At 48.5% G+C, this 11,946-nt stretch overlaps 1 protein-coding gene across 5 annotated transcripts in view; it reads left to right on the top strand.

The window, feature by feature from the left end:
- macf1a (microtubule actin crosslinking factor 1a) overlaps positions 1 to 9,954 on the top strand; it is a 130,386-nt gene extending 120,432 nt beyond the window's left edge. For 4 of the 5 annotated variants that reach the window (XM_062486626.1, XM_062486627.1, XM_062486628.1 and 1 more), the window contains 14 exons: positions 1 to 189; positions 298 to 409; positions 616 to 788; positions 959 to 1,121; positions 1,325 to 1,479; positions 1,692 to 1,766; positions 2,650 to 2,667; positions 3,749 to 3,866; positions 4,434 to 4,499; positions 4,990 to 5,022; positions 6,705 to 6,922; positions 7,586 to 7,702; positions 8,151 to 8,262; positions 8,785 to 9,954. In XM_062486626.1, coding sequence (XP_062342610.1) covers positions 1 to 189; positions 298 to 409; positions 616 to 788; positions 959 to 1,121; positions 1,325 to 1,479; positions 1,692 to 1,766; positions 2,650 to 2,667; positions 3,749 to 3,866; positions 4,434 to 4,499; positions 4,990 to 5,022; positions 6,705 to 6,922; positions 7,586 to 7,702; positions 8,151 to 8,262; positions 8,785 to 9,029 — 1,794 coding nt within the window. In that variant the 3' untranslated portion in view covers positions 9,030 to 9,954. The remainder of the gene's footprint in view (positions 190 to 297; positions 410 to 615; positions 789 to 958; positions 1,122 to 1,324; positions 1,480 to 1,691; positions 1,767 to 2,649; positions 2,668 to 3,748; positions 3,867 to 4,433; positions 4,500 to 4,989; positions 5,023 to 6,704; positions 6,923 to 7,585; positions 7,703 to 8,150; positions 8,263 to 8,784) is intronic. The other variant, XM_062486629.1, reaches the window with a different exon arrangement.
- The last annotated feature ends 1,992 nt before the right edge of the window (positions 9,955 to 11,946 follow it).

The raw sequence follows: 11,946 nt of genomic DNA, 5'->3' as shown, positions 1-11,946 counted from the left end.
GTGCTGACATGGGCCAAGCAGCACGAGCAGCGCCTGGAGACAGCTCTCACCGAGCTGCTCAACAACGCCACGCTACTGGAGGAGCTGTTGTCATGGCTACAGTGGGCGGAGACCACCCTGGTCCAGCGAGACACCGAGCCCCTCCCCCAGGACATCACCCAACTCAAAACTCACATCACCGAACACCAGGTGGGTGGAGGCTCTGATTCTCTTGACCCTCATTGGATGAGCATCAACGTTTCCTTTTGATGGGTCCCTCTGATTGGCTGTGTGCCCTTCCTGTTCTCTGGTTGTCAGGTGTTTATGGAGGAGATGACCAGGAAGCAGCCGGACGTTGACAAAGTGACCAAGACGTACAAGAGGAAGCCAGCAGAGCCTCCTAGCAGCCTAGCCGAGAGGAGAGGAGCACGTTAGTACACACACACACACACACACATACAATATACCAAAACCAGTATATAAGGCTAAAATAGAGAGAAAACAACATATGATTATACTGTATCTGTCACACTCATATTCACAGCTACTAACAAGATTATTGACGTATTTGTTTGCATTTCCCGTATTAGTTTGAATGTTCACGGTTAACCAGAAAGTTGTCTTCTGCGCCTACAGGTAAAAACCAACAACATCAACAACAACAACAACAGCAGCAGCAACAGGCAGCAATGCAGGTTGCCGGGGGCAACCCGCGCCTCAACCAGCTGTGCTCCAGGTGGCAGCAAGTCTGGCTGCTCGCCCTCGACCGTCAACGCAAGCTCAACGACGCGCTAGATAGGCTGGAGGAGGTAACCAATCACTGTGCTCCCATCCCAATTATCACATGGGCTGTTTCTTTAAAGGTAAAATATTATATGGGACTTCCAGGGAATTTCAATCTCTCTCTCTTCCTTTCTCTCTCTCTCTCTGTCTCTTTCTCTCTTTTTCTCTCTCTTCCTCTCTCTCTTTCTGCGCCCAGCTGAAGGAGTTCGCCAACTTTGACTTTGACGTGTGGAGGAAGAAGTACATGCGCTGGATGAACCACAAGAAGTCCCGGGTCATGGACTTCTTCAGGCGCATTGACAAGGACCAGGACGGCAAGATCACACGCCAGGAGTTCATAGACGGCATACTGGCCTCTAGTACGTTCCTCTGGCACTGCCAACAAAGAGAGTTTCCATAGAGACAACACACAAAACATTTAAAATAATTTGTGATGTTCATAGCATTGGGCATTATTATGCTCTCAGTTTCTGTGAGAAGCATTTTAGTCATCTCCATGGTTTTATATGGACAGACTTGTCCTGTTGTTGTGTTGATGTGGTGTTTGTCGTCCTCTCTGTAGAGTTCCCCACCAGTAAGCTGGAGATGATGGCGGTGGCGGACATCTTCGACCGGGACGGCGATGGCTACATCGACTACTATGAGTTTGTGGCAGCACTGCATCCCAACAAGGACGCTTACCGGCCAACTACTGACGCCGATAAGATAGAAGACGAGGTGAGGAGCACACACAGATACACACACACACACACACAGATACACACACACACATACACACACAGATACACACACAGATACACACTCTAACTATCTCATACAAATAACAGGCAATGATAAAGCTTAAAGTGTATATAACTGGAAATTGTAAACAATGGTTTATAACTGGAAATGATAAACAACTGTACATAACTGTGTGTGTGTGTGTGCAGGTGACCAGACAGGTGGCTCAGTGTAAGTGTGCTAAGAGGTTCCAGGTGGAGCAGATTGGAGAGAACAAGTACAGGGTGAGTTCAACCATATATTTTCTTTACCTGGATCCATATATCATATTTATATTACATTGATTATACAATTTATATAATATTTACATTAAATATTAGCTCTGGTCTAGTCTGTTTCTTCATCCACTATTGAGCACCGTATCATTTTCCCAAGCTTTCTCATGCACACCACCATTGTGTGTTCATGGTGTATCCCAAGAACATCTGTTCTTCATAACATGTTTGTAACATCTCACAGTTCTAAGGAACCGTCACATGTATGTGCTTCCCACCAGCAAACTAATATAACTCCATGTATAACATCACCAACGTAAGCCATAACTTGAACCAACATGTACCATAACATGAACCACCATCGCTGGCCATCGCAATTGCTGTTTTTACTTCCTCATCTGAGTCATCATCATTATCCATTGGTTAATGATATTTGGTGTCTGACCAATGACACTGGAGCTACTAACGGCACCAGGTTTTGTTCTCTTCAAACCTTGCTGTACTCTATCTCTGCTTAACATGTGCTTCTACATCTTCTGCTACTGACTCTCACTGGCTCCTCCCTCTGGCTGCATGACATGAACCCTAAGTGGCAGTTTAGCAGCAGTTTCACACTGCCATCTTAGACTTTAGGAAGAGGAAGTCTCCATTGTCTTTACATGCACCCATATTCCCTCCATCTCCATGCATCCACTACCAAGCGTATCACCGAACAGACAGACCTGTGTGCTATGTTAGCTAGCTAGCATAGGATTTGATGGTGAAAGTGAGTACATATAAATCACAGAATATGCTATGCTAGCGGTTAGCTGCAGCAATTGTTAGTACATGTTATTTCATTCTCTTTTTCTCTCTCTTTTTCTTCCTCATTCGTCTGCTGGATTTATTTTAGTTCTTCCTTGGAAACCAGGTAAAGTGACTGAAGCGTTTGTGATTGGCCTGCTGAAATCTGCTTCATGTGTCTCCACCAATAGAGGGTGTTTTACAGCAGGTCCATTTCCTGTTTGAAAAATAATTACATAGATCCATATCTGTCAAAGATGCGCTCTACTGGGTTAGAACATGGAAGCAAATTTCTTAGGCCATGCTTGTTCCCTTGGTGTGGTTTTAGAAGACTCACGTCATGAGTTATGGGTTGAGAAGACAAAATGTCTGATGGGCGAAAATGTACTCCATAGTTATCAGGGTAATCAGTGGGACATGATCTATTGCTTTGGACTGAGCGGGGCTCAGCGAGGGAAATGAAACCGGGCCGTTGGGATAAAGGGTGCTGGTGCTGCTGGACTGTCTGCTTGCTGGGAGTAGAACAGGTTACTATGGTGATTATAGCGTGTGATGAACAATTAGTTAAAAAGTTGAATGTTACCTTTCAGACAGTAGGCGTCTGAAAGATTCACTTGGGTAAATTTGAGTTATTTTGGTGCATGGGCTCTTTTGCATGGAGTGAATGAAGGGTTCAGATTGGATATGGGGCGACTTGAGGAGAGCACTTGGAATGACTTAACCCTCGTGCTGCCTTCGGGTCACATGACCCAAAGGTTCATAACGAACCATCATTGTGTTTACCCAATTTTACCCAATACAAAACCAAATAAAAATACTTTTCTTTTAACCTTCGCAATGTGGGGGGTCTGAGACAGCCCGACGGTTAAAAGAAAATGCTTCACTTTGTTTTTGTATGCGGTAAAGTTGTCGCAATACGACGGTGGGTCACAATGACTGATGGGTCAGAACGACCCGAGGAGAACACAAGGGTTAAGTATCTGATCTGTGAGGCGAATGTACATTCACTGACTGTGTCCCTTATTCTTTTCCCTCTCCTCCTCTCCCCTCGCCCCCTCCTCTCCTCTCCCCTCGCCATTCTCCTCTCCCCTCGCCCCCCTCCTCTCCTCTCCCCTCGCCATTCTCCTCTCCCCTCGCCCCCCTCCTCTCCTCTCCCCTCGCCCCCCTCCTCTCCGCTCCCCTCGCCCCTCTCCTCCTCTCCTCCTCAGTTCGGGGACTCCCAACAGCTCCGCCTGGTTCGTATCCTGAGGAGCACGGTCATGGTCAGGGTGGGCGGAGGATGGATGGCCCTTGACGAGTTTCTGGTCAAGAACGACCCCTGCAGAGGTGAGCGGGCAGGACATTCCATCCGCACACGCACATCCATACACACATCTAGTACAGTAATTCAAACCTCTGGATTCGGAGAGAGCATGGGGAAAGGTAACAGAGACCTACATAGGTGGTACTACAGGAGTACTCAAAGGAACAAGAAGCAACATGGTGTTTAGGATGGACAGCAGACTCTTCCTGTCGTCTGACTCTTCCATCACGATCTGTTCTTCTCTTCTCTTTTTCTAAGCTCTTCATGCAATCAGTAGGCGTCCTTGCTATGTACCATCAACCTTTTTTCCATCTTTCTTTTTTCTTTCATAACACCCCGGCTTCATTGCTGGAATCATCTTTGTTGGTCTTTCGTTATTTTCCCGTGCGTCTCCATCCACGTCTCTTTTTCCCCTCTCTCCACACGTTCTCTTGTACATGCATGGCCTTCTCTGCCACTCTCCTGTCTCCTCACGCTCTCCATCTCTCTGAGCAGTAGTGCATGGTGCATGGTCCTCAGTTCTCTCTCTCCCTCCCTCTCCCCCCCCCCCCCCCCCCCCTTCTTCCCAATCTCCTTTTCTCTCTCCTCAGTGCAACATCCCGGACTTAAGATCCTCCGCTCCGACTCGAGTAGCTCCATATCATCTCGTATACTAGGTTGGGTTTCTCTCTCTCTCGCTCGCTCTCTCTCTCGCTCTCCTTCCCCTCTTTCACCCGTCTGCTTGTTTCTGTCTCACTCCGCTCTTGGTTTGGTTTTGGTGTGGGCTTGTTACTGTGCCTTGCTGACTGTTTCAGCACTAACGTTTCCACCTGTCCTGGCTATGTGCACCCTGCCTTTCCTCTGCCCCCGGAGGAATATACACTCTGTACTATTGGGTTGTGTGTGTGTGTGTGTGTGTGCGCACGCACACACCTATGTGTTAAAGTGGTTTTTATTGCGTTGGTATCTTAGCTTGTCAACTTTGAGGACTTTACCTGTTTTTTCTTATTCTCTGAATATCTGTCTTTTTTTCCACCTAAGTGTATATACTGTATCTTGTGTGTATGTGTGTGCGTGAGGGGGGAATATGTGTGTGCGCGTGTGTGTGCGTCTGTCCATCTCACCAAACACGCGATTATTTCACGCTGTCTCTTGTGTGTCTCTCAGTGACGGTCACTCCTGGCTATTTCTGCTGTAGAGGTACCTACACCCCCCTCTCTCTGTCCTCTCTCTCTTTACTGTCTAACACCATCTCCCTCACTCTCTCCATCCACTCATCCATCCAGCCAGCTATAAGCCTCGCTGTCTCACTGCCGTTGTGTCTATGTATCAGTGTGTGGGTCCAGGGTTGTGTGTTGCCCTTGTCTGTGTGCCAGTCTGCATCATGCTCTCCACCAGGTCACAGCCTGACCAGCCCTGGTCTTGGGCCCTGATCCAATACTCTAGTGATGCATCCTTTCTTCCTTACTACCTTTTGAGGGAATCTCTAAATTCAACGCAGACTACTGTAGATTGGTAACAGCTGTGTAGAAGAATGTAGGTTTTCACCCATACAATCATATCAGTTCAGGGAAGTAAGAAAAATTATTAAAACATTTATAATGAATGAATGAATGAATGAGAAAGAAAGAAAGACAGAACAGAAAGAAAGAAAGACCATCTGCATTCTTTTTAGGATTTTCAGACTGAGACAGTCTCTAGTCTATCATGTGGACTCAAGATGGCCGCCATAGCAGGGCGAGTCCAATCGGCTGTCGAGGGCATCCAGGACCAGGGGTGTGGCCAGCCTGGGTTTCTAATAAGGCTTCATGGGACGGCTGGCGGGGAGGGAATTACAGGGTGCACCTGGCTGGCGGGGGGACCTAATTGCAGGGTGCACCCATTTATTTGACTGGCCTTTGACTGCTGTTCTGTTGCTAGGGCGATGACCGTGGGGGAGGGGGTGTGGCTACTGACCACGGCCCACAGTGCACTGCTGCTGACGCTGCTAGCTATGCAGCCCTCTTGTCCTTCTCTGTCTCTCTCTCTTCCTCCCCCTCCTTCTCTTCCTGTGTGGCTAGCTTCTATGGGCTGTGTGTTGTGTGCTGCCTGGGGCTGCTGTATCTTACGTAACAAATGCTTTAAGGTATCCATATATCCAGTGCCCCCCCATCCCCCACACACACACTAGCATAACCAGGCATGTCCCACATACACACTACTGACACTGGTCCTTAGTCAACTAACAACTGGTCAAATGAACAAACAAACAAAAAACTCAAAGGGAGTGAAGCCAAACTCTGGCTAATAATACAGCTTGTTCTACCAACAAGTTATGTTCTTTTGACTACTGTTATAACAGTGTAATTTACTGTTGTAACAGTATTATTTTATGTGCTACAGCAGTATTATTGCTAGTTTGGCTACACTGACCTTGCCGTCTTGATGGTGTCCACCGTTAAGCCCAAGGTCATTTTTGCTTGTCTCACTCTCCCAAGCTGAGAAAACAACCATGGCAGACCAAACTGATCCTGGTCCACCCCCTAGCCTTTTAGGCTGCCCTGTCACACCCTCTCTCTCCCTGTTCCCATTACAAGTAATGTCACCAACACAAGTGCACTTACCCAGACCAACCCAACACAACCCATACCTCACACAGCACTGTGACTCGGACAACACTGCCTCTTGATGCATTAGTCCCAGGCTTGAGGGCAGAGGCCCAGGGAAGCACTGACTCGCTGCCTCGTTCTGTTCGCCGCCTCAACCCCCCAGACAGCCATGATAAGGGGAACTGACGCATTTGTGTCTCCTCTTTTTGTCCCCCTCCCCTCTATATTCTTTCTTCCTGAATCGCTCTCTCTCTTCTCCTCTCTTCTCCTCTCTCCTCTCCTCCATCCCTCCAGCACGGGGTCGAACGAACCTGGAGCTGAGGGAGAAGTTCATCCTGCCAGAGGGGGCGTCGCAGGGCCTTGCAGCGTTCCGCTCGCGCGGCCGGCGCTCCAAACCGGGCTCCCGCACCGCCTCGCCCACACGCTCCTCCTCCTCGGCCTCGCACAGCGCCCACAGCTGCGCCTCGCTGCCCTCTGCTCCGGCCACGCCCACAGCCTCCGCCTCCTCCAGGGTGAGTGTCCGCCTCCAGGATTTTCCACATTCTCAAGCAGGACCAATGTGGGTTTTCTAAGAGAAAGGGCGGATTCCAGGGATTGTGGATTGTTTATTACACCTAGACGACACCCATAAGTTTGAGGTCTCCACTCGAGGTCCACACACACACCTGGACACATGCACATATAAATAGTACATGGGCACACAGGCGTACACATAAAAACATCTTGCCAGAACCCCCATTTTCATCTGTTCGTTGTTGTGGTGGTAGTTGTTGTCGTCATTGTAAGTGATTTGTCCGTGTTACTCAAGTGACGTTGTACTGTGATTGTTTTTGTGTCAGTGTCACATGATCAATGATGTCATATCCTTCTGTTTCTGCATGTCCAAAATCACCACGTCCTTAACTGTGAGATTTGTTGTTTTTGTCTTCGTCCTTCTATTCTTCTATTGTCTCCCCCAATCTCTCTATCCACCTCCTGTTTCAATACATGCTCCCACCCTCCTTCCTTCCTTTAAATCCATCCACTCTTGCACTATAACATACTGCACTACATTTGATTCCCTCATTTCCCTCCCCCCTGCTTCCTCCCTTCCCTTCCCTCTCTTCTTCTCATCTTTTGCTGCTTTGCTCTTCGCTCACTGCCCTTTTTCCTCCCCCTCCTTCCCCCCTTCCCAGTCCTCCCACACTCACTCGCGTGACTATGCCAAGCCCTGGCTGGCACACAGTAAAACTCCAACGCCAACCAAGTGCCAGTCCTGCCCTGATCACGGTCACATCACCCCTGGGCATGAGGTAACACACTGACCCCCCCGCTCTGCCACCCCGCCACCCCACTACCCCATCCACCCCTCAGGTCCGCTCACGCACTAACGCACACACTCGCCGGTGGTCAAACACACACTGCCTCTCTGAGTGGAAGGGTAAACGTATGCTACAGCAAATAGACATGTAGCTAGATAGTCTGTAACAATGATCCATCGAGCTCAGGTATAAGAGATGATGGAGGTTTTTATTGTTGGATGTACCAGTTGATAGATGCTCAACATGAACTCAGAGGAAGCTTCATGTTGTGCGATGAGTAGCTAGCTGTCTGTGTGATGTGTAGCGAGTAGCTAGTTGTTGTTTGTATTATTGTGTAGCAATAGCTGTCTGTCTGTGTTGTGTAGTGGGTAGCTAGCTGTCTGTGTGTCTCAGCCCCTGTGCTAGCTGTGTATTGGAACTTCTCTACTCCCTCCTCTAGGGGGCAGTGTCAGGCTCCAAGCTCAAAAGGCCCACCTTCCACTCTAGCCGAGGGTCTCTGACGGGGGAGAACGGAGGAGCCACGCCCGCCTCGGCCAAGCCTGGACGCAGCGGTGATAACACGCCTTCAAGTTTGATGATCTCGTTTGTTGTCCGCGTCTAATCTGCGTCTTTTTTTTTTTTTACCAGAATGAGTTGTCATTTCCCAGTTGTCTCAGACTGTCTTCAGCATGTTACTGTGTTCCTCCACACTGTGGGGGTTGATTTGAAGTAGGACTCATCGCTCTTTTTCTGCCCTCCCATTCTCCTCCCCCATCCCCTTCCACTCCTCCCCCCTCTCCCCCTCTCTCCTCCCCCTCTCTCCTCCCCCTCTCCCCTCCCCCCTCTCCCCTCCCTCTCCCCTCCCCCCTCCCCCCTCCCTCTCCCCCTCTCTCCTCCCTCCCTCTGTCCTCCCCCCTCTGTCCTCCCTCTCTCCCTCTCTCCTCCCCCTCTCCCCTCCCCCCTCTGTCCTCCCTCTCTCTCCCCTCCCCCCTCTGTCCTCCCTCCCTCTCCCCTCCCCCCTCTGTCCTCCCTCTCTCCCTCTCTCCTCCCCCTCTCCCCTCCCCCCTCTGTCCTCCCTCTCTCTCCGGCTCCAGACCCCAAGCGTGGGCCTTCCTCTGCCAGCGGTCACGTCAGCCGAGCGGGCAGCCGTGCCAGCAGCCGGCGTGGCAGCGACGCCTCTGATGCCTCGGAGCTCATGGAGACGCGCTCGGCGTGCTCGGACACCTCGGACACGCCCAGGCGCCCAGGGGGAGCGGCCAAGCCCTCCAAGATCCCCACTATCTCCAAGAAAGCTCCCAGCCCCAAAAACCCAGGCTCCACCTCCTCCGCCAGGAAGTAGAGATGGAGACAGAGATGTGTTTGTCATCCCATCCATCCTCCCTTTCTTCCATTGGACCCCTTGTTGACTCACACACAAAGAGAGAGAAAAGGAATGCGGGATGGAGAAAGAGAGAGAGAGAACTCGTAGAACAGACTTTCCCCACTCACATTAACATTGTACAGAGGAGATGGACTACTGGCACTATTGAAAGGGTCATGCGATCCTATCATCCACCCATAGGGCTTGGACACAGAATACCTTATGGGCTGAAGGAATAGAGAGAGAGAGGATAGAAGGTAGAAAAGATGACTCTTTCTCTCTGTCCCTGTACACACTCTAAAATACTGACAGGGGAAGATGTAGGAGGGGACCCAAGTCTGTGATATGGGGTGGGGGTGGGGGGGGCAGGAGCGTGTGGTAAGACAGTCAGGCACCAAACTTGACCCCTTTAAATCACCCCTGTTCCCAGTTTGCCTTCCAGTCTACCATGTTTTCTTTCGTAATGGGACTGAGTTCTGGAACGTCCTCCGAGGTTCTCAAGGGGTTGTACGAGAGACTGCCTTACGTTGAGGAACCTCAGAATTAGAACCCTGCGGAGAACCAAACAGACCAACCAGCCAGCAGAGGAACATGACGCTGCCTTATTTGTGTTTGACATTTCTGCTCTTACTCTGATCTGGTAGGAAATCCTGAGCAGACTACTTTAGAAACAGTATGGACACACACACGCACGCACACAAACACACAGGTAGTAGGGAAGGACTTCACCACAGTGACTAAAAACAATAAATGCCGTAAAGGGACATTCAGAAGAAGCTGTGGGTGATGTGGCCTTGTGGGTTCTGTGCCTCACCACGGGTGAAAAGAAAATATGCAATGACTGCCACCGTGTCTCTTCTCTTTTGGAGAGAGGGAGAGAGAGAAAGAGAGAGATAAAAAGAGAGACACCACAGAGCACTGAGCATGGCTGGAGCGGGTGTGTGTAGGAGGGGAAAACACACCACTTCCTGCTCTCACAGCTGAATGCCTAACCACAAGCCGGCCCAGGGGACACACACACACGGCCAAGTCCTCGCAGCCATTGGAAGGTGTGCTTGTGTGTCGGGAATAAGGGTTGGTTTTGTCACAATCCGTTGTTCTTTTGTTCGTTTCATTTGGCAGTGGCACCAAAATTTACATTGGTGGTGCCCAATACAACTAACAAAAAATGTGACACTATATGACAATGTGACTCATCACTCAATCCATAGAGTGTACCTAACCCAGATTAGAGATTGACGACCAGCGCACACTGACAGTCTGTACCGCTGTAATCCCACTTCACGCCCTCTGTCCAGCCGAGTTGCCCTTAGCAACCCCGACACGCGCTCGCTGATTTGTGCAGGTGTGTCGTTGTGTGTTTTCTGAGGTCGCCGACTTGTCACTGTATGCAAACATGTTGTTTGTTTGAATGTCTTCATTTGTTTTATGGTTAATTTATAATCCAGTTGTATTTGTTTTTGTTTTTTGTTTTCTAGCTAAAGAAAACATATTTATTTTTCAGTGCATCACAGCATATCACCTTGGAGAATGATTAGTATTAAGATAATGAAATCCTGAGATCTTTTGTACCAAGGAAATGTTGAAATGTCCTCTTCTTCCTATCTTGTTTTTGTGTTTCTACTCGGACTATAACCCAACTCAATAGGATTATGACTGATTAAAATGGCAGCCATTTTTGCTAATGACTACAATTCCCAGATCATGACCAAAAGGGCTGCCATTCAAACACAGGCAAACACAAAAAATATGGATGACAGGTAAATTTCTCTCCTAATCCCTATATGGCATCCCTCCTGGTATTTGAACTGTCCAATCCTTAACCAGGGGCTGGTTAGCTCCTGTGTATCTATATACGAGAGATGAAGTTATATGAAAACAAAAATGAAATGAAAAGACATCCTAAGGTGATTTTTATTTATTTATTGTCTCTTAGAGGGTGTACTCTGGGTTCAGGAGACGAAGCACCTTTCGATGCTGTGGTATTCTCAGTGTGATGGACAGAGTAACTGGAGGGTGTGTAGGAAAAGTCAAATGTGTAAAAGAAAAAAACTAAGATTATAAAACCTTTTTTGTTCTCGTTTTGTATTAAAATATGCTTGCAGTAAAAAAAAAAAAAAGGTCTCAATGGTTTTTCGGGTGTGTGTATGCGTGCATATGTGCTGTATATGTTTGTTTCCTAGTGTGGAACGGAATGTCAGTGTAATTAGTGGTTAGAGGAGAATGACCTTCTCCTGAGATAAAGACACACCCACTATATCTGATATGGATGGATAGAGGGATGGAAAAAGAAGGATGGAGGTAGAGAGAGAGATATTTGCCCTGTTTACAGTGGTTCTACGACAGCGGATGGGGTTGGGTTCCTATGCAGCTGTGTGTTTGTGTTTACACACAAAAATCCATCGCACTTCCAACCTCCTCTCCCTCCTTACTCTGTTCATCCTCTGACTGTTGGTTCTCACCACCTCTCATTTCTTCACTTCATCACTCTCATACCTCACTGCTCCTTTCCATCTCCCCCTTCTGCCCAGAATCCCTCAACGCTGGAGAAAGAAAAAACAAAAAAGGGCCAACATTTGAAGTCCTGGCATCTCAGTTTCTCTGACCCAGGACAAAATGGTAGTCCTAGTGGTTTGGTCAGTCTTCACATTTGTGCCTTTCCTAGAGACCGCAACTCCCAGAGTGCTTTGAAGTCAAACATACACAAACACAAGCTGGCACAGTGTTGAGCCTCACAACTATATTTGAGTCTGTTCTGTCATTTCTTTCTCATGTCTTCCACCCTTCACTGCAACACTCCTCACACCACACAGCATGACAAATGGGCAAAAAAACACACAAAAAAGTATTTTCAAAAGGACACAAAAGTCTATAAAATCGTCAAATATTTGGGGGG

The sequence above is a fragment of the Osmerus eperlanus genome, chromosome 20 (genome assembly GCF_963692335.1).
Source record: "Osmerus eperlanus chromosome 20, fOsmEpe2.1, whole genome shotgun sequence".
Classification (NCBI taxonomy): Eukaryota; Metazoa; Chordata; class Actinopteri; order Osmeriformes; family Osmeridae; genus Osmerus; species Osmerus eperlanus.
The sequence above is the reverse complement of the archived record's forward strand: the minus strand, read 5'-3'. Positions and strand labels throughout refer to the sequence as shown.